We start from the raw sequence: 23,384 nt of genomic DNA, 5'->3' as shown, positions 1-23,384 counted from the left end.
ATGAACGTTCTATCAAAAAAGTTGTAGACCATACAATTGTCTATAGTTTTAATGGAAGCATAATTGAAAATTCAAAACGGAATATCGTCGTAAGTGTTTAATAAAAATGCGTCCACAATGACTATACTAATATAGTTATAGCAGTTCCCCATAAATATCTACATTTAACGTCTAGCAGAATCAGTACCCCCTCTTTCGTATTCCAACCAATAATCAACACATTTTGCTAACTTCATATTATCTGAAGTCTTCGGGCCCATTAAGGACTGTTTTCTATCTTTAAAATAATATCTTGTTTTTTGCCCATTCCTGACATAACATTGCAATAATTTTTATTCGAATATAATTTTTTTTGACAATGTTTGACCAAGGTAATATACCAACATTAAAAAAACTGTTCGTAGAATACATTATTTTTCATGTAATATTTATTTTCAAAAAAATACACCCAACAACACTTACAAGTGCATAAAATAAAATAATGAATTAAAATATATGTTGTGTTTAATATAATAGTATATGTATACATTTTTTAAAACTCGTAAAACATCCATTAACAGATATTATATTTCTAACCGTTGAAAATATTATAATGTGTATTCAAATAAACTTAAATATCCAGATAATTAGGTTGATGGTGCACTTCAACTTTATGTTTGCTCTCCACAAGTATGTTATACGCTGAAAGTAAAGTAAGAAATTAGTAAGGATTGATATAAATATAATACCTGGACATTTAAATTAAGCCGTTAGTAATAAAATATCAAAGTTAACGGTTGTTAACTCAGGATTGGGAGTGTGGGTGTTGTTGTAAGGACTAAAAGTAAAGGTAATCAATAAAAGTGCAGAGATAAAAATTGGAATTGGTGCATTAAACCCGAATGAAACGAGGTAAAGAAAAGAAAATTGACATTGAGTAATGAAGATCTATAAATACTAAAATTGCAGCCTAAAAAATTATTATTTTTGTGAAATAAGTTGAAAGTGTTTTTACCAACAAACAAAATAATATTAGTACGTTACAACTAGTTAATTTACCATATCTGTTATGCGATATAATGTCGCATTTCGGTTGGTCGTAAAACATGTTTTCGTAAGAAAAAAACCGATTCTCAATAATGCCGTGATAGAGTTTTTTGTGTTTTTCCAAACCGTTCACGTATTTCTCGACGTTATCTGCTTTCATTTTCAACGCATATATTGCATTGTTGTAATCTTTTTCGGAGTTTACTTCGGTAAATTCTTCTTCATTCGATACTCTCAATTTGTTAACCGACATAGGCTTGGAGTAACGCCTAAAGATTCGACCGAGCAATTCCGGGGCGACCAGCTGTATGTTTTTTTTGTCATCATACTTGACCAACTTGTCCAGTTCCAGTGCGGTTAACTTTAAATGGTCCAATACTCTTTCCGGACAAAGACCTAAACGTATGAAACCGACCAGCGTGGTCAGTATAGAATCGCCCAAGTCGCTGATTGTCTCTTCGAACAACTCGGCCCTAGTGGCGACGTCTTGAAACTTTCCGTCTCCCGTGTAGAATATATGTTTGACCAAAGACACGTAGGAACCGACGACTGACAGCATGGGATGTGCCGTTGCAGCCAGCACTTGCTGTTGGAACGATTCAATACAGTTGACGTCGAAAACCCGCTGTGCAATCGAAAACAATACCTCTATGTTGGGATAACTGCCGTCTTCCATTTTTACGTTGCATTGGACGTCTCGCAGCAATTCCAAATCGTCGTGTTCACATTCTTTGTACAAGTCATCTAGGTCGATACAATTTTTGAACAACACATCGTGGAATAAAATTTGTTTCGGTTTATATTGCATGTACGTTTCTCCGTTCAAAATCGGCTGCATCAAATACTCCATCTCCAAAAGGCTATCTTGGTAATCTTTCATTAGTGCATTGTTCCACTGGCGTTCCCTGTAGGTGGAACCAAAATAACCGTCTTTTGGCAACAAATTGTGCAGTTTATAGTGACCTTTTTCTATCATACCCGAGTAGCGTGACATATAATCAGAATCTGAAATGTCTTTCTGCAATAACGTGCAATTCGTTTTAATACTTTTCATTAAATAATCAATTATTCTTGTATTGGCCTCCTTGAATTCTTTTTTAAAAATTTGTACTTGACCATTACTCTCCAACGGTATAGTGAATTTATTCCAGCCGTAGGTTCGTACCAGTAATGTATTTGACAGGTTGTTTAAGTATAAATTAATACCCATCATGTCCTCAGGTCGATCGTATGATATTTGGTTATTATCTGTCATCAGGTCATCGAGAATCGCCAAAACGATCTGGCCATGAGCTCGTAACGAATCACTATACATTTTAAGTTCTTCCAAAGTTGTAGAATTTTCTATGGAAATTTTGGGTCTCAAATAGATATTATGTTCATGTAATTTGAATACAAAAAACATGTACCTAAAAAAAAAATGATTTATTATTTCAGTCGTAACAAATAAACTAAAGAAAACAACTAATCTAAACTCTTGAATAATAATATCATGGAGGTTTAGTGTTATACACGTACCTCAGTTTTTTCTATCACTATAACCGAATTTGCATTTCAATTGGTTAACTTAAAACACAAATAATAAGTTCCATCTAAATACAAATCAAAGAAAATATACCTGGAATAGCTGCAAAGTTTTCCGGTAATAGTTTCCGGTCGGACAAATGAATTGAGAAGAACGAATAAAACCAAACTCTTGTACAATATCATGGTAATGAAGTAGTTTGAATTAAAATTACTATGAAATGAATAACAAAACAAGTTATAACTTAGAGAACCTTCAACATAAACTATACTGACACAGTTCGAAACGAAGCGATACTTATTTTTTTCGTTTTGTTGACCAGTAACAACAAACAGAAGTATTATACCACGTTAAACAAAAATATTGTAACTGTATTGGATAACAAATATTGGAGTTATTTTTTGCATCGGTACGTACTTGACTGTTAAAAATGTTGTTTTGGGAATTTGTTTATTTTAAATAAGTACTATAAGTCAAAGAAAAGCTGCATTGAAACATATGTTGTTGTCCACAAATGTATGTTAAACAATAACAGTCATTGTTTAACTTCAATGCGATAGCTAAAAAAAAATAAGGTTTAAAAAAATTTAAAGCAAGATATTGACAAAAAGTAGTTAAAATGATTATCTAGGACATAGACAAAAAAATGTATTCTAAATAATTTAATAAAATATATAAAGTTAGTACAAAGGAGTAGGGACATAGTGAGGACGGGCATGATAAAATCACTTTCAAATAAATGGTTCGATGTGAATCAGTAGTTAGTATTTTCAATCGGTACAGTTCAAACCAAGCACAGTGTAAAGAGCTTAATAAGAAAGTATTATAATGAGATGCAGTGTTTACAAATTAGCATCAAAGCGTCGACAGATGAGTCGAGGCATAATGAGATCTAATCATAATCTGAAAAAACTATTATAAATTAAAGTGATAAAATCACTTTCAAATAAACGCTTTGATGATAATTTGTAAATATAGCACCTCAGTTTAAATTAATATGATAAAATACTTGAATAATATAAGATACTTATATATTTATATTATTATTTTTCCTATTATAAACACATTTATATTATGTAAATAATAAATCATGTTTTTATATATAGTTTATATATAAACACATTTATGTATAAATTTATTGTTAATTATTATTAATATTATTAGTTATAACGTAGTACAGAACTAAAGTTTGAAAATAAATACTAAAAAAACATCTGCTGTAAACCTATTACAATAACAAGTTCTTTAGAAATCGTATACCATGACTTATAATATACGCACTACATTTTATAATTTTTTTTAAGTTACAGAAGTAAATAAAATTGAGTATAGTATCTAATAAGTTGGTATTTTCATGTTGCCAAAATTTGAGAATTTTTAAAATATTTTTTTTCAAAAAGCCGATATAACTTTACACAAAATGTGTAAACTTCAAATAGGGTTCTTCGTATAAACGCTTGGAAAAACAAAAAGGTGAAATATCATTGAAAGGTCGAAATAACGACCACAGTCATAAAAACGGCTGAAAAAATTATTTGTAAAACTTGAAATTTTTAAAAAACAGGATAGTTTTCCGTTTTTTCCACAAGAAAAATCATGTATACATTTTTTCAATTTTTAAAAATTGAGGACTTGGCGTTATTTGCACATCTGCACATGAGTTTCAAATGTAATATCAAAAGTAGACAATATTTAAAAAACACCATTTTTATTGAAGCATAGTTTACTTGATTCTTACATAGGTACGTCAACTCGAAACCACAATAGCGCATTATTCTAGAAAAACAATTGTGTTAGCTGAAAACATAAAATTCAATTGAGCTCTAAAGTTTATAAAATCAATATTAAAAGAGCCATCAAAAATATAAAACAATATGCATATAAAAAAATGGAAAAAAAAAACATTCATCAAAATATTCGTATGTTCCCAGAAAATGTTTATCCTACTAAATTACACTGTATACAGGGTGACTCATTAAGGATAAGACTCATTTTCTCGGAAGATATTAATATTTTGACCAATATTCTTTCCAATACTTTTAGGTACATATTGTACTATATTTTTAATATTTTTAAATACATCCCTTATTCGTAAAAAGTATATAACCATCAATAACCAGATAAGCAGTTTTTATCTAACTATTCATACATACTTGCGCAGTGCGGACAAAACACGGACTTGACCGTAAATAATGTTGTATCATATCTGTTGAATAGCGATTTGACCACAGTAACCATAACCGTGATACTCATGTAACAGCTTTACAACATATATTTTTGACAATTTTTATTTTTTATTTGTAAACACATTGCCGAATTAATGCAGATAACAGATTATAGCTGTTACCGCCAATGATTGTGCATAATTGTTATCATAGATTTTATTAGTTAAAGTAATATGTGAAAATTAATTCAACAATAAGATTTATAATTATTATCAAAAAATAATAATATAATATACATTTAATTTTAAAATAAACGCTCAAAATGTTGTTTGTATCCAAACAAAGAGATACCGTTTTTTTACTTCATCACCTTTTTTCAAATTGAGTCCAGTATTCCTGGAACATACATTTTTTATTTTATTTTTTAAAGTGTAAATCATTTATGGGGCTTTTATAAGCCTCCTTTTTAAGGAAGACCCTTTAAGAAAGATTTTTTTAGTATGTTAGGTACTTGAAACAGCTCTCAGTGTTATTGTAGGCTGTGCACTAAGGGCGGCTAATACTGCTATCAAATTGTCTACATTAGTTAGACTTTTTTGTCTATTTATATTCAGCAATTTAAAACTACCAGCGAATACCATGTTGTTATAAAGTCGCTGTACTTTATAGTACTAAAACTTGAATATTTGGATATTAAGACCTATTAAGATAAAGACTCATTAAGCTATTAACCAATCTATATTTTTATTACTCAAATTCTCAACAATTTTTTAAAGATTTTATGGAAAGATGTTTGAAAATTCATAACGGAATATCATTGTAAGTGTTTAATAAAAATTCGTCCACAATGTATGAGAAGACTGTACTGGATACATATATTGCTATAATAATATCAGTTCCTCGTAAATATGTACATTTAACACTTGCGTCATCGGTACATTGCTGCAAGTAACTCATATTTAGCAAATATATGCGCAAATTGTATTTTACCTAATATTTAAAAATATTATCATCGTTTTGGAAATTTGTTTACACAGTGTGCACACGCTGCTCAGTCTTGTTTTTTGTTTAAATCCCACATAAAAAAAAAAAATATTTTATTCTGTTTAAAATTTGAATCCATATTATTTTAGTAGTATAGTATAGTATAGTATAGTATAGTATAGTATAGTATTTTAAATTTTCATACATTTTTAAAACTGTTAAAACATAGTATAAATTATTAACATTTAAAGTAGGTTAACTCCTAACTGTTGAAAATATTGTAATGTGTATCCAAATAAACTTAATCATCCAACTATAGGTTTGTTTTTCACAAGTATGCTATACGCTAAAAATAAAATAAGAAATTATTAAGGGTTGATATAAATGTAATACCATGGCATTTAAATTAAGACTTAACTAATAAAATATAAAACTTAACGGTTGTTCACTCAAGATAGGGAGTGTGGGTGGTGTGGTAAGGACTAAAAGTAATAGTGATCAATCAAAGTACAAAGATATAAATTGTAATTGGTCTATTAAACAGGAATGAAACGAGGTAAAGAAAAGAAAATTTGCCTGAATTTAAGTAGGTCTAAAATTTATAATTATAATTATTAGGTTTTCAAAAAATGTTGATAAAAAAATAACAAAAAAAATGATTATTTTTGTGAAATAAGCTAAAAGCATTTTCACTAATATCCTAATTATATTAGTACATTACAACAAGTTAATTTACCATATCTGTTATGCGATATAATGTCGCATTTCGGTTCGTCCAAAAACATGTCTTTGTAAGAAAAAAACGAATTCTCAATATGAGAAGTATGAGAAGACTGTATTGGATACATATATTGCTATAATAATACCAGTTCCCCATAAATATGTACATTTAACACTTGCGTCATCGGTCTATTGTTGCAAGGAACTCATATTTAGCTATTATTTGTATTCGCAGATTGTATTTTACCTAAACTTTAAAAACATTATCATCGTTTTGGAAACTTGTTTACATTGTGTGCACACGCTGCTCAGTCTTGTTTTTTGTTTAAATCCCACATAAAAAAAAAAAAATATTTTATTCTGTTTAAAATTTGAATCCATATTATTTTTAATATAAAGTTTATCGTCTTTTGATTTCTAATAAATTTTTATATTTTCTTTCCCGAAAATGTCTAAATTCAAGCATAAGTTCATAAACGAATCTAACAGAATCGGTACCCCCCACCGTGTTCCTACCAATCATCAACCGATTTTGACTACTTCTTATTATCTGAAGTCTTCGGGGCTCATTAAGGACTATTTTCTATCTTTAAAATAATATCTTGTTTTTTGCCCATTCCTGACATAACATTGAAATCATTTTTATTCGGATATAACTTTTTTAAATATTGTCATCGTTTTGGAAATTTGATTTCACAAAGTGCACACACTGCTCAATCTTGTTTTTGTTTAAAACACACTTAAAAAAAAAAATGTTTTTTCTGTTTAAAATTCGAATCCATATTATTTTAGAATAATTTTTATTCGGATATAACTTTTTTTACTTTGTTTGACCAAGGTCCCAACATTAAAAATACTGTTCGTGGAATACATTTTTTTCGTATAATATTTATTTTCAAAAAAAAATTCACCCAACAACCCTTACAAGTGCATAAAATAAAATAATGAATTAAAATATATGTTGTATTTAATATAATAGTATTTTGAATTTTCATACATTTTTAAAACTGTTAAAACATAATATAAATTATTAACATTCAAAGAAGGTTAACTCCTAACTGTTGAAAATATTGTAGTGTGTATCCAAATAAACTTAATCATCCAACTATAGGTTTGTTTTTCACAAGTATGCTATACGCTAAAAATAAAATAAGAAATTATTAAGGGTTGATATAAATGTAATACCATGGCATTTAAATTAAGACGTAACTAATAAAATATAAAACTTAACGGTTGTTCACTCAAGATAGGGAGTGTGGGTGGTGTGGTAAGGACAAAAAGTAACAGTGATCAATAAAAGTACAAAGATAAAAATTGTAACTGGTCTATTAAACACGAATGAAACGAGGTAAAGAAAAGAAAATTTGCCTGAATTTAAGTAGGTCTAAAACTTATAATTATAATTATTAGGTTTTCAAAAAATGTTGATAAAAAAGTAACAAAAAAAATGATTATTTTTGTGAAATAAGCTAAAAGCATTTTCACCAATATCCTAATTATATTAGTACATTACAACAAGTTAATTTACCATATCTGTTATGCGATATAATGTCGCATTTCGGTTCGTCCAAAAACATGTCTTTGTAAGAAAAAAACGAATTCTCAATAATGCCGTGATAGAGTTTTTTGTGTTTTTCCAAACCATTCACGTATTTCTCGACGTTATCTGCTTTCATTTTCAACGCATATATTGCATTGTTGTAATCTTTTTCGGAGTTTACTTTGGTAAATTCTTCTTCATTCGATACTCTCAATTTGTTAAGCAACATAGGCTTGGAGTAACGCCTAAAGATTTGACCGAGCCATTCTGGGGCGACCAGCTGTATGTTTTTTTTGTCATCATACTTGACCAATTCGTCCAGTTCCAATGCGGTTAACTTTAAATGGTCCAAAACCCTATCCGGACAAAGACCTAAACGGATGAAACCGACCAGCTTGGTCAGTATGGAATCGCCCAAGGCGCTGATTGTCTCTTCGAACAACTCGGCCCTAGTGGCGACGTCTTGAAACTTTCCGTCTCCCGTGTAGAATATATGTTTGACCAAAGACACGTAGGAACCGACGACTGACAGCATGGGATGTGCCGTTGCAGCCAGCACTTGCTGTTGAAACGACTCAACACATTCGACGTCGAAAACCCGCTGTGCAATCGAAAACAATACCTCTATGTTGGGATAACTGCCGTCTTCCATTTTTACGTTGCATTGGACGTTTCGCAGCAATTCCAAATCGTCGTGTTCACATTCTTTATCACAGTTTTTTCGGTTGGTACAGTTTTCGTCTCGAAACAACAGATCGTGGAATAAAATTTGTTTCGGTTGATATTGCGTGTACGTTTGATTGTTTAAAATCGGCCTTATCAAATACTTCATCTCCAAAACGCTATCTTGATAATCGTTCATGTGTAGTTTGATATAATCGGGGTTAGCGTTAATGAGACCCAAATAAGAAAATTTTGGCAACAATTTGATGAGTTCATAGTAACCTTTTTTTAGCTTATTCGAGCCGCGTGACAAATAATCAGAAATTTCAACTTCTGTTTCAAAAAACGTGCAATTCACTTTAATACTTTTTATTAAATATTGAATTATTCTTGTAGTGGCCTTCTCAAATTCATTTTTATATATTTGTACTCGATTATACTTATTAGCCGGCTGTACTGTTCCTATCCTCCAGCCGTAGGTTCGTACCTGTAATGTATTCGAAAGGTTGTTCAAGTATAAATTGATAGCCATGATGTCGTCAGGTCGATCGGATGATATTTGGTTATTATCCCTCATCAGGTCATCGAGAATCGCCAAAGTGGTTTGCCCTTGAACTCGTAACCTATCACCAAACATTTTAAGTTCTTCCAAAGTCACAGAACGTTCATTGCGATTTTTGAAATTCAAATCGAAATCAAATTCATGTAATTTGAATACAAAAAGCATGTACCTAAAATAAAAACAATGTTTCATTATATCCGTCGTACCAAATAAACTAAACTCTTGAATAATATCGTGGTAGTATAGTGTTCAAAAATCGTAGACAATGTACAATATATCTAATTGAAGTAAAAAAAAAACCAGTACAGTGTGGTCGGGGCATAGTGAGGACGGGGAGGTCACGGGTTTAGATGAGTTTTTAAATCTGAAAGTGATAAAATTACTTTTCAGTACAGCCCAAACCAAGCACAGTATAAACCAGCAAAGTTAGAAAGTATTAAATTGAGGTGCTGTATTTTCAAAAAGGCATCAAAGTTTTTAGTTGAAAGTGATTTTATTCAATTTTATCACTTTGATTTATAATAATTTCTGTAGAACTGTGACCTCTCTTTCCCCTCTCCGTCCCATTATGCCTATAATCTACTGTAACCTAGTCCTCTCGGATAAAACCACTTTCAAATAAACACTAGTAAAAAAACATGGTAAACTAAAATATTAGAACTAGCACAAAGTAGATTATCAAATATTCGATAATTTAAACAAACGAGCGTGAATCTCTTTTATAATGAATAACAGTACAACAATATGCAAAACATTAGTGTTCCTTTAAAAGATGTGTGTAATATAAAATGAATTTTGGGGCGGTAGACTGCATAAAAACCAACACTTAATCTGGATCTAAGAAATAACAGTTTTCCTCTTCATAATTTGCAGGTAGTTGGACATAATATACTCATAGTTGACCTTTGGTACGATCGGCCGCGGGTGATAAAATAACGGTGGTTTCGCCGTGTCAGAACGATTAAGTGTCTTAATAAGTAGACGGATCGGCTTTTTCCCCAATAAATCGTGTATCTACTGTAATCAGATACACGATTTAGTCGTCTGTGATATCATGTAATAAACACAATATTATGATACCGACCGTTTCGGTTCGATTAAACATTATCTCTCACACCACACACGGGTCGACGTTACCTACCGACAGTTATTAGCGTCTGTTCGATTTTCACGTCTGGTACACCGTGTTTGTAGTTTTTCTAGATTTTTGTGTAAAAGACTTTAAAAGAGGTCAAATTGGGGTCGGTGATTACGAATTTAATATCAGTTTTCACTTTTATTCTGCAAAAAAAAACTTAAGAAAATAATAAAGCTAAAAGTGGTACTTGAGTATTCAAACTTAATAGAATCATTCTGTATAGATCTACATAAAATTCTTGTAATTATTTAATAATTTTTTTTTAAGATTTTCGGTGTTTTTGTTATAATATACGCAATCTGCAAAATTAAAGTTTTCCAGCAATTAAAAAAAAACAGTTGTCGAAGCATCGAAGCTAAAATAAAAAAGTGTTAGTAGTTTTTAATTTTTAGAAAATCTAAATAGAGTAATTTTTTTTAGAAACTAAAAAATGTTATGTTAATTAACATTTTAATAACATCCTAATTGGTCATATGTTTATCACGTTATTGTTAGACAGATCGTCTTGAGTTCGTAACTAATTTACACGTACCTCAGTTTTTTCTATAACTATAAGGGAATTTGCATTGCAATTGGTAAACTTTAAACACAAATATTACGTTTCGTCTAAATATAAAACAAAGACCATGTACCTCGCATAGCCGCAACGTTTCAAGTTTTCCGGTCGGACAAATGAATTGATAAAAACGAATAAAACCAAACTCTTGTACAATATCATGGTAATATAGTAGTTTTAATTAAAATTATGAAACGAACAACAAAACAAGTTATAACTTAGAGAACCTCCAACATAAACTATACTGACGCAGTTTGCAAAGCAGCGGTGCTTGTTTTTTTGTTCTGTTTGCCAATAACAATTAAAGTATTATAACACGTTAAACAAAAATGAGTTATGTTGGCTATTAAAAATTATTTTTTTGCACAACAGTCATTGTTTAACTTTAATGCGATAGCCATGAAGAAATAAAATTTATAGTAGTTATATTTTTATAATTTTTTTTTTATTTATGCGATTGGTACTTTGATGTACCCAAAGCACAAAGAGTCTTTCTCTTTATTCTCCTTAAATGGAAAAAAGTCAAATAAAAAATTGTTCGGGATTTTAACCGTCTATTTTGACTTGCAGTAACTTAGCGAAGAACAGTCGGCTTGAGTCAAACCCGTCAACGGTTAATGATATTTATTAGCATTTGGGGATGGGGCACAAACTGTTGACAAGTGACAACCTCCCAACTTTTGGATAAGAATAAATAATTAATGTCATAGTGAAATGTGGAAGGGGTTTAATTTGTATAATCTATCTACGGTATTGTTACAAAAGTAAATTAAAAAGACAAATATACGTTTAAGCATACACAACTTTATCATTTGTGGTATTTATTTCTACAAAACCGATTGAATCTAATATTTGTACTTGGGCTTACATTTTACAACACATTTATAATACGTACACAACAAAAAAACATTATAACTTGCATTCGAGCTTGTAAGATCTCGGTTTCTGTTTTCAAGAAAAAAACATATTCGGTAAACCTACGGAAAACAAAAAATAACTGTAAAACTCATAGCTATGAATCATAGTAATAAGAAAAACAAAAAAAACTTGAGAATGCTAGCTACTATTTTTCTGTTTATAAGTTCATATGATTGCTAATCCTCTTATAGATTAATTTGTGTAGTTTGATCTAAAAAATTATATTTATTTATTTTCCGTATAAACGACATTCGGCTTTAGAGAGTATAATAAACGCAAAACACACATACATATACTTAGTAAAATATATAAATTAATATTACTACTAATACTTATTCTAGAAAAGATATAAATTGGACTTATCACTTCTTGATAGGCTGTTAACCAAAGTCGCGGTTCTTCCTTAAGGGTCGTTTTTTAAATAATTTGTTCACACAGGATCCAAGTAGTATATTTTCTATGATCGGGTTATCCATGGGACAATAGTCCAAGTGTATCGATCGAGCTAGAAACCAATATTATAATATTTAAGCCGTTAAAAATTATATTATATTATCCCGTTTTTAAAAGACGGTCCGTTTTAATCCCGTTATTTCCATATAATTATTTTATAATTTTTTCTTATAAAAGAAAACAATAATATTATGAAATAAATATAATGCCACATTATTGAAGTTTTTAAGTTTAGGGCAGGAAGAAAGGTAGAGTGTAGTATTATTTTTATCTGCGCGCATTTCCCAACCGCACTTCCCCTCCCATCATAACTTTAAAACTCTTATAACTTGAAAAATTCAAAACTGGTAATCGACCAGTCAAAAATTTTAGTACATTATTTTCAATTTAAAAAGTTAATAAAATGTATACGTTTCCATTTAAGTTTCAAAAGTTGCTATCGAAAAAAAATTAAGTTGGGAGGGGGGTGGAAACAAAAAAAATTGTAAGCCAATTGAGATAACATTGTAAAAAAACAATATGCACAAAAAAATTGTATTTCTTATTAAACGCTATGAGATAGTGAGTGGTTCATGATAAAAAAATCACCCTGTTATTATCTTGTTTAACTCTCGGGCACCCGCGTTTTTTTGCTGGGAAACTGGCAACCGATGCTTGACGCCTGATTAACAATCTACGAGTTCAGCGATTATCTAATACGGTTTAATAAAAAAAATTTAACTACAAATATCGTGTAGTAATGTGTGCGGTGTGAACAATACAGCGTTCTTGTTCATTAATGATATAGCCACTGAGTATCGGCTCCTTTTTTTTTTTTAATTTTTACTAGTTGTTATATACATTTTTTTAAAAAAATGTCAAACAGGAGGTGCACGTTCACTGTATCTTTAAAGTCTGAATTTACTATAAGCAATATAAGCATTTGAATCGACTGATTTAGTGGAAATTAGAAGTATGAAATTTGGAATTTGACCATATAAAACTTATATATATTACTAGCTCAGTACAATTTTTTAAGTCAGAAAAACTACGGGGGCTAATATTATATACACATAATGATTTTTAAGAAAATTCACAGTACCAATTTTGGTTTAATTTTTAACTAAATGTTTACAATGTTATACACTACTACTTTATTTTTATTGCGCTTTAAAAAATATTTATCGAAATAATGAAAAAACAGGTTTTGTTATGATTTTTCGTATTGAATTATTTAAACAGATGTAACTGTTACCTGTTGGTCATACATAGATGCGTGCAACAAACAAAATGAATATCCAAAAACAACATACTTTATCGCATACAATACAATTTTGGTATAAAAACTACAATTCAGCAAAATTTCAAAAGCCAAATTTAAATGGCGATACAATTTTTTTTACAAAATAGGATCCATATACAAAATCTAATAGTACCGTTGCCACTGTTTTTCACACTGTTGACGAAAAGAAATATTTTCAATTTTGCACCCCCCTCTCCAAAGCGCAAGCTAAACAGAATTATTACTGATTTGAAGAATTGCTGATAAATTAAATCAATCCAACGAATTTAAAGTTAGATATAGACAAAAAGTAGTCAACATTATTATTTAGGGAATAGATAAAAAAAATGTACTCTAAAAATAATTGAATAAAATATATAAAGTTAGTCTTCTTCTTGTCGTGTTGGTCTTCATATTCCATTCCCTTCCCAGTAAGCAGCGATTTGTATTGCCTTGTCTGAAATTTCATTTTTCAAAAAGTCTTCCTTTCTACACTAGTAGTAGTGGACATGCAAACAAATGGTTTGCATCCTGTTCCCTACCGCACTCACCTTTTATGTGGAATTTATTATTAACTTTTAAAAACATTTTTGAAATGCAATATTAAAAATATTGCATATTTTTAAAACACATTTGTTTATGCTATATTAGATCATATTCAAATTTTTTTTAGTATCTTATAGAACCTTATCATCTTTTGAAATTTTATTGGTAACGTGTTTATTTTATAAGCTCTTAGATTTGAGAAAAATGTCCTTAAAATTTTGACTAGTTGATAATCAATTTTAAATAAATAGTTCTATTGTGTGTAATTTAGGAAAGATGCACATATTACTCAGATCGCAATTCACTTCCCGACATAAGTCTTCGAGATTCATTAAGGATTATTTTTTACTTTAAAATAATATCTCGTTTTTTGTCCAATCCTGACCTAACATTGAAATCGTTTTTATTCGGATATAATTTTTTCTGATTTTGTTTGACTGAAGTAATATACCAAAATTAAAAATACTGTTTGTAGAATACATTATTTTTCATATGTTATTTTTTTTCAAAAAACTTCACCCAACAACCCTTACAAGGGCATAAAATAAAATAATAAAGTATAATTATATAACATATTTAATAGAATAGTATTTGCTTAAATTTTTAAAACTTTTAAAACACCCATAACATATAAATTATTAACATTTAAAGGAGGTTAACTCATAACTGTTGAACATATTATAATGTGTATTCAAATAAACTTAACCATCCAGCAAACTTGGTTGATGGTCCATTATACTTTAGGTTTGCTCTCCTTTAGTACGCTATACCCAATTTCGTCATATCCTAAAATAAGAGTAAGACAATTGTAAGAATTAATACATTAATAATTTACGCGCGATTTAAGGTGTGCACTCCTAGTGAGTAGACAAGAGTAATTCGACACCTTCACCATACCATACCAATCAATTTTATCAAAGAAGAGCTCCAAGCTTTTGGTTTCACTGTACGAACAATTAAAAACTGTGTTCAGTATAAAACCAAAACTCCACCCCCCATATTCTTTATAGACTTGGAGCCATCTCCAACAAACCAAAATATCTACCGAAAATCAGCAAGTTAACTGAAATTCACTTATACAATTCGACTCCCGATCAATGCCAACTTCAATCAAGAAAAAAACTTCCCCCTTTAAAAACCCAATGGTCTACCTCTCAGCCTTTCATTAGGATACACCATAACACTTACGCAAACACCAAGTCAATCGATACTAATATCGAACCTCACTTAACTGTATTACTTTCTTTAAATTCAATCTCCCCTCTCAACAAAAAATCAAGTCTCATTGAAGGCCTAATCTCTTGAAAAAAATCAAACTCGTCCTAGACAGCAAAACTAGACTTAATATTCCATTAAAGAACACGCATGATATTTAAAAAGCTGTACTGTAATTAACTTACAATATACAAAGCTCAGTAACTGATTCTATACCCCCCTCTAAATATCCTAGCAAATCTATTTACCGACGGTATAAGTATGCTAGCATCTGACGCTGATTCCTTTATTACAAATTTTAAACTCCCAACACCACCCCAATCTTTTGGAAAAATGATTTACTAAATGGAAAATTGAAATTACTACAAGCAAATCTAATCACAACACCTTTTCTCTTCGGCCACATAACTGCTCGTCAGTCAAACTCTACAACACTCTACTCCCCCAAACTAACCAAGTAGAATACTTAGGCCTCATTTTTGACAAACGCCTGACCTGGCAAGATCGTATAACTGAAAAAAGAAAACAATAAAACACGAGACTTCATCTATTTCGCCCTCTTTTTACGTTCCAAACTTAATCTGAAACTCAAGACACTCATCTACAAAACTCTTCTCTTTCCCCTATGTTATTAAGGTACCCAAACCTGGGGCTGTGCCGGTCCATCTAACATCCAAAAACTCCAGTAATTTCAATTCATTTTCCTAGGCACACTAACTAATTCCCCTTGGTATATTTCAAATAAAACCCTTCATTCTGATCTACAAATTAACTATGTAAACAAGATCGCAAAAACTGCCTACAAAAACCTTCATATAAAATTCAACTCTCAGACCATTCCTAATATAAACTACCTATCTTCTAGTCATATCCCAGATAACCCGCCAAGAAGATTAAAAATAAAATGATGCAGAGACCACCTATAAACAATTAAATAAACAAAAACTCAAAAATCAATGTAGGTAGCACCATTGGGTGTCCCCCCACTTCATGTTATACTATTTATTCATTTTTTACTGTTGTGCATATTGTATAGATGTAAATATTCAATACAATAATGAAAAAAAGAATGGATATCTTGCGACGCTTAAAGTAATACATTGGTGTTACTATACCAAAGTAAGGGGTTATTATTTTCGAGTAGAGTAAGTTGGGCGGTGAGAGAAAAAAAATATACTTTTACTAAAAAAAAATTAGATAATTTCCAAAAAAAATGGAGTTTTAAAAAAAAATTTGGAAAAAATGGCGAAAAATTAAGAGCAATTATTATTTTTGAGAATTACTATAAATTTATGTTCACCAGCGCCATTACAGTTGACATGCCAGTGTATTAATATATGTGAATTTACCATGTCTCGTATCTTTTATGATGTCACATTCCGGTCTGTACAAAAACATGTAGTCGTGAAAAAAGAACGGGTTCTCGAAAACTACCTCTTGATAGATGTTTTTGTATTTGTCCAAAGTAGTCACGTAATTCCCGACCAAACCGGCTTTCATTATTAACGTGTTTATCGCATTGTTGTAATTTTCTGCGGAGTTGACGTTGACGAATTCCTCTTCATTCAACTCTGTCAGATAGTTAAGCGACATTGGATTGGAACAACGCCTAAATATTTGACCGATCCATTCTGCACCAACCTGCATGTTTTTTTTATCGTTGTGCTTGACTAAGTCGTCCAGTCCCAGTGCGGTTTTTTTTAAATAATCTAAATCCTTTTCCAGATAAAGGCCCAAACGTATGAAACCGACGAAAACGTTCAATACGAAATCGCCCAGATCGTTGATTCTCTCTTCGAACAACGTGGCTCTAGTGGCAATGTCTAGAAGTTTTCCGTCACCCGTGTAAAACATTTGTTTGACCAAACATAAGTACGAACCGACGACCGACAACACGGGCTGAGCCGTTGCTACCAACACTTGCTGTTGGAACGACTCCACACATTTGACGTTGAAAACCCGCTGTGCTATCGAAAACAACAGGTCTATGTTGGGATACGTGCCTTCTTCCAATCTTGTCGCTAAAGTAACGTTTCGAAGCAGTGCCAAATCGTCGGGTTTGCTTTCTTGGTCGGTATCGTGTTCGCCTCGATACAACAGATCGAACAATAAAATTTTATTCGGGCTGTATCGCATGTACGTTTGTCTGTTAAAAAACGGCTTCACCAAATACGTCATCTCATAAACGCTATCGTTATAGGCGTTCAAGTATAATTGGCCTGGTGGAGGTAAAATGTAATTATTATACCCATATCTATAATAAATATTATTCATAGTAGATATTTCCGGTAATAATGCGTTCAAATGATCGTAACCTTGACTTTTAGATCTTGAGTCTCGCGATATTATTCTCGTTAACGATTCGTCCAGGGAGAAAGATCCGCAATTCTCAACGATGCTGTTTTGTAAGTTAATAATTATTTTTTCAAAGGACTTTTTGATTTCCCTACTATAAGCTTTTACCTTTTCATGCGGTTTGTTTGACACTATATCCTTCCCGTCGAAGGTTCGTACCATTAATGTACAAAAAACATTGTTCAAGTATAAATTGATCGCCATTATGTCGTCAGGCCGATTGGATGATTTTTGGTAGTTTTCCGTCATCAGGTCATCGAGAATCGCCATAACGTTCTGGCCTTGAGCTAATAACGAACCACCAAACTTTTTAAGTTCTTCAAAAGTCGAAGAATCTTCTTTGCAATTTTTGAATTGCCCATCGAATTTAAATTCATAGTATTTGAAAACAAAAAGCATGTGCCTAGAAAAAATACAATGTTTAATGATTTTCGTTTTAACAAATACAACTAAACTCTCGAATAATATCATGGTAATATAATGAATAATGTGGTAAACCATGACGGTTAGCTTAAAACGACAATGTTATATTATAGAAGTGAGTTAAGTCTCTATCCTTAACTATAGTTCGGTGTAGTATGTAATATGAAGATATTATTTAGAAATTAAAAAATGTATTGCCTTGATCAAGAATATAACAATAAAAATGTACCTGGAATAATAGCATGGTTTCGCGTTATCCGTTCGGACAAAGGAAATCATGAAAACGAATAATACTAAACACTTGTACAAAATCATGGTAATATAGTATTTTTAAGTAATATTTTGAATTTAACAACAAAACAACTTACAACTTTAAGAAACATACACTATAACATAGACTATACTGACACAGTTTGGTAGGTACGTACTTGATTGTAAAAAATGTTTTTTTTGCAATTTGTTTGTTTTGTATGAGTATTTTGAGATATCATACAAATACAACAATGTAAAACAACACCACACACTGTTTAACTTACGACAGCTGAGAAGGGCTAGGTTAGGTCCCCCTTATAGATTTATATATATATATATATATATATATATATATATATATATATATATATCGCCCGAGGGGCTAAGCTGGTGGTTGTACCTTTAAATGATATAACTCTTGAGTATGCAACCATAACTATGTTGCATATTTTGAAAATTACCAATCCCAATACAGATTTTTTAATGTATTATATTATAAAACAATTATACATGTTAATTAACTACTCTTCTTAAACGACCTACGTAGAACATTATTCGAATTCAGCATACAATGACATTTTAAGGTCATGTGTAATTTGTGTTGGTCCGGTAACCAGGTTTAAGGAAGACTGATTTTTGAATATCTTATAGAAATCCGTATATTAATTTGAGAATGCATGTTATGCTATTTTTTTTTTATCGACTGCAGAAACATAGAATTTTATCGTCTTTCTTAATATCTACATAGCTTGGTTTTTGTATTATCGGTTCAAAAATCACATTTTTCTGTTTTCATTCTCTTACTTATAATAAGCTTGTTTGACTAAAGTATAGAAAATACCAGTACAAAGGTGTCGGGGCATAGTGAGAACGGAGCATTGTGTGATAACCCCCCCCCCTACATAAAATTAATGCAATTTTTTTATTTTTCAATTTATTTGCTATAAATTTGTGAAAAATGGTCTGATCGAGTTGACATTTTTATCAAACATTTACTAGGAATGCCTCGGAAATATTTTAGTAAACTCTATACAACTACATGCAAGTACATTTTTAAATTTAAAATAAATAGTATTCCGGTACTGACTGTACTACTTTTTTTTTTTTTTGTTCACATCGAGATAAAAAATTCAAATTACGGTGCAAGATTTGGCGTAGAATACTACATGTGTTGTGCATATATTTGACTAACCCAAAACGACGAAAAGGTGTTGACACCAAAAGTAAAGCCTAAACATATATTTTTAAGAATTTATAAGAACATTAAAAAACACCGTTAAGCGGTACCTATATATTATTTGTTTTTGTATCAGACCGTATTTTGTAAAAATAATGTAGTTACTTTAAAATTCTGCACCTGAAATTTTGCTGAATTTTATTTTTTACACCACAATTGTAAAATATGCGCTAAAATATGTTAATTTTGTATATATACTATGTTCATGGTTTGAATAATTCAACACAAAACATATTCTTTTCTTGTTTTAATAAATAGTTTTTAAAACACAATAGAACTAAATTAATAAATATTACCGATAAGGAAATCCATAAAATCTGTTCAAAATATTTTAAATGAATATAGAACATAAACCAGTGATGTGGGGTCAGGGCATAGTTAGGGGACCGAATGGGACAATTACTAAACATTGTTTACTATGGAGAGCAATTCATTGACCTGAAAGGAGCATGTGTCTAAATCGTATACAATTAGCAAACATTGTAAACATTTAGTTAAAATTTAGACCGAAATTGATATATTTTTGTATTAATAAATTGCCATACTCCGATTGTTATAACCATATAAATTAAAACTTAATTGTAACGCTTAAAAAATCAATGTTTGGCTTTTGCTTTGTGGCCGAATTAAAATATTTGCTATACAATCTGAAGTCGGATCAAATAAGAGCTTGATGCGAATCAGTCAAACCAAGCCAAGTATATACCAGCACAGTAAGAAAGTATTCAATTTAGATGTGTTAACAAATTAGCATCAAAGCGTTGTATCAATATATTGCCATACTCCATGTGTTAAAACCCTATCAATAAAAATTTAAGTGTAAAGCTCAAAATTCAATGTAAGGCTTTTGATTCTATGGCCGAATTAAAATGTTTGCTTACCATATGATTTCAAAGCGTAATACTATCGGTAAAAATATTAGTACTTCTTTTTCAAGATTGATTTATTTTTAAAAAAAAGTTCACCCAATAACCCTTACAAGTGCATAAAATATAATGAAAAATTATAATAATAAATCGTGTTAAAAGTAATATAATTTGCACACATTTTTAAATCTCTTCAATCATCAAAAACATAATGTATAATAATAAAGTTTAAAAGAGGTTATCTTCTAAGAGATGAAATTACAATAATGTGTATTCAAACAAATTTTAGCATTTAGCAAATTTCTTTCTTGATATGTTTTGACTTTAGGTCTGCTTCCCAAGTATGTTATACCCTAAAATAAAAGTAAGAAAATAATAAAAATGTATATAAAAATAATATACCGCAACGCCTAAAATAAAACTAGTGTTATTAAATGAAAGTTATTATTTCAAATTAGAAAGAGTTGGGTGGTGTGGTAATGACTAAAAAAATGGTAACGTAAAAAAACAGGAAAAAAAATCATAAAAACTGAATGGCGCGTAAAGAATATATACTATAACTAAATAAAAGTTAAATATAAATGCCTAAAAATTGAGTTTTTCAAAATTATCTTAGAAAAATTGTATTTTTGAGAAAAACGAAAAAAGTATATTAACTAGTTGACATGACAGTATATCCATAAATGTGAGTATACCATATTTTGTTTCTTCTATAATGTCACATTCCGGTTTGTGCGAAAATATGTCTTCATGAAAAAAGAACTGACTATTAATAACCCCTTTGTAGATGTTTTCGTATTTTTCCAAAGTTTTCACGTATTTCTCGACCATATCGGCTTTCCTTTTTACCGCATTTATGGAATTGTTGCAATTTTCTTTAGAATCTACGTTATTAAGCTCCCGCGTATACGACACTATCAGTTTGTTAATCCTCATTGGATAGGAACAACTAGTACACAAATCATAAATCAATTGTGGTGTGTCCTTCTGTAAGTTTGCCTTATCGCTGTACGTGATTAATTTGACCAGTAACCGCTGGGTTTTTTTTAAACACCCTAAAGGTTTATTTGGATAAAGACCTAATTGTATGAAACCGACCAGCGTAGTCAATATGGAATTGCCCAAATTGTCGACTGTCTCTTGGAACAACTTGGCCCTCGTAGCGACGTCTTGAAATTTTCCGTTACCCTTGTAAAATATATCTTTGACCAAATACACGTAAGAACCGATGACTGAGAACACGGGATGGGCCGTTGCTGCCAGCACTTGCTGTTGGAACGACTCAATACATTTGACGTCGAAAAACCGCAGTGCTATCGAAAACAATAGCTGTATGTTGGGATGAGTGCCGTCTTCCAATCTTGTCGCTAAAGTGACGTTACGAAGCAAAGCCAAATCATCAGATTCGCTGTCTTTTGGCGAGCCCACTTGATCGATATCGTGTTCGCCTCGATACAACAGATCGTAGAATAAAATTTGTCTCGGATGGTTCTGCATGTACGTATTTCTATCCAAGATGGGCTTTACCAAATCCTTCATCTTAGAATCGCTTTCTTGAAATGCGTTCGTGAGTAATTGGGGAAATGAGCTTTCAACGTTGAAATTATAGTCATTAGCGCGTATTAAATCTTCCACAGTACTCTCTGACGGTAGTAAATCGTTATATTGATCGTACTCTTCGCTTTTATTTGATAGATCTCGCATTGCGATTGACAAATAATGAATACCCAGGGCGAACGTTGCGCAATTCTCAAGGATTCTCTCGTGTAAAATATCATTTATTTTTCCAATGGACTTTTTGAATTCATTTTTATAAGGTATTACTGTTTCATTCGGGCGGTTTGACGGTTCTTCTTGACTGTTTGACGGTATTTTTTGACTATTTGACGTCAGACCTTTGCTGTTTGACGGGCAATTCACCTTTTCACTCGTTTTAGATAATTTAGGCTTTCTTTTACAGACCTTATTTAATAATGAAGACATACATGAAAGTAGATTATTTTCATGTGAATTTTTTTGACTATCCTCATTCTCTGGCAGTAAGTTTTCAACAGACTTTTTGAATTCCATACTATAAGATTTTACCTTTACATGCGGGCTGTTCGGCACTATATCTTTCCCGTCGTAGGTTCGTACCAATAATGTACCAAAAACGTTATTTAAGTATAAATTGATTAACATCATGTCCTCAGGCCGATTGGTTGATTTTTGGTAGTTTTCCGCCATTAGGTCATCGAGAATCCCCAAAACGTTCTCGCCTTGAGCTCGTAACGAATCATCATACTTTTTAAGTTCTTCCAAAGTCGAAGAGTCTTCTTTGCTATTTTTGAATCTCAAATCAAAGTCAAATTCATAGAATTTGAAAACAAAAAGCATGTGCCTGAAAATAATAATATAATGATTTTTGTTTTAATAATTTAAATTACAGAAAACAAATAAAACCAACTTCTTAAATAGTTGTATGGTAAAATAGTGAATAAGGTAAATGTAACGACTAGCTTAAACGACAATGATAAACCTAATTTAGAAGAAAGCAATTATTTGTTATGGCTCTATGCACTAACATTTGTTATGGAATATAAAGATTTTGTATTGTTTATCTAGTTAAAGTAAGCAATAAACAATAAAGAATTTGACATTTTTGGAAAATATAAAAATAAATACATTTTTTTTTAGAAATTTTATTTTTATTTTCATTTTAATTATCTCCACAATTGGCAATAGTAAAAAATATTAAGAAATTAAGACATTTTATTTTTATATAGATCCTAATTTTTAATAATAAGAAATTATCTTATTGTAAGTCAATATGCTTAGAGTTCATGACAATTTGTCATCGTAATTTTCAAAATTCACATAAAAATATTATATTCCATTTAAAAATAAAATATAAAGCATGTACCTGGAAAGATAGCAATTTTTTATATTTTCTGTTCGGACAAATGAATTGAGAAAAATGAATAAAACAATGCTCTTGAA

The 23,384-nt window shown here is 30.6% G+C and overlaps 2 protein-coding genes across 2 annotated transcripts; both read right to left on the bottom strand.

The window, feature by feature from the left end:
• Window positions 1-610: 610 nt before the first annotated feature.
• LOC126839554 (uncharacterized) lies at window positions 611-2,736 on the bottom strand. Its single transcript, XM_050574918.1, has 3 exons — window positions 2,645-2,736; window positions 1,039-2,435; window positions 611-681 (listed from the first exon to the last, which is right to left on the bottom strand). Exons 1-3 carry the CDS (start codon window positions 2,734-2,736, stop codon window positions 611-613), a joined length of 1,560 nt encoding a protein of 519 aa, XP_050430875.1.
• A 4,729-nt stretch (window positions 2,737-7,465) lies between these two features.
• Window positions 7,466-18,426, bottom strand: LOC126839553 (uncharacterized). The gene is made up of 4 exons (XM_050574917.1): window positions 18,280-18,426; window positions 16,622-18,030; window positions 7,949-8,956; window positions 7,466-7,558 (listed from the first exon to the last, which is right to left on the bottom strand). The coding sequence occupies exons 1-4, from the start codon at window positions 18,363-18,365 to the stop codon at window positions 7,518-7,520; spliced, it is 2,544 nt and encodes an 847-aa protein (XP_050430874.1). The 5' UTR covers window positions 18,366-18,426; the 3' UTR covers window positions 7,466-7,517.
• Between the last annotated feature and the right edge of the window lie 4,958 nt (window positions 18,427-23,384).

Source organism: Adelges cooleyi, unplaced genomic scaffold, assembly GCF_023614345.1.
Source record: "Adelges cooleyi isolate 19-005CV unplaced genomic scaffold, UGA_ACOO_1.1 ACOO_flye_CR_arks_rails_tigmint_CR_PRNA_306, whole genome shotgun sequence".
NCBI classification, from domain to species: domain Eukaryota; kingdom Metazoa; phylum Arthropoda; class Insecta; order Hemiptera; family Adelgidae; genus Adelges; species Adelges cooleyi.
This window is presented reverse-complemented; position numbering and strand designations above follow the sequence as displayed.

What these genes read in the sequence shown, in the direction of transcription:
- LOC126839553 (XM_050574917.1), bottom strand. Translation starts at nt 18,365, where the DNA reads ATGATTTTGTACAAGTGTTTAGTATTATTCGTTTTCATGATTTCCTTT. An exon ending in AAACCATGCTATTATTCCAG is followed by an intron (nt 18,031 to 18,279) that starts GTACATTTTTAT and finishes TATTTTTTCTAG; the next exon opens with GCACATGCTTTTTGTTTTCA. An exon ending in TATATCGCATAACAGATATG is followed by an intron (nt 7,559 to 7,948) that starts GTAAATTAACTT and finishes TTTTATTTTTAG; the next exon opens with CGTATAGCATACTTGTGAAA.
- LOC126839554 (XM_050574918.1), bottom strand. Translation starts at nt 2,736, where the DNA reads ATGATATTGTACAAGAGTTTGGTTTTATTCGTTCTTCTCAATTCATTT. An exon ending in AAACTTTGCAGCTATTCCAG is followed by an intron (nt 2,436 to 2,644) that starts GTATATTTTCTT and finishes TTTTTTTTTTAG; the next exon opens with GTACATGTTTTTTGTATTCA. An exon ending in TATATCGCATAACAGATATG is followed by an intron (nt 682 to 1,038) that starts GTAAATTAACTA and finishes CTTTACTTTCAG; the next exon opens with CGTATAACATACTTGTGGAG.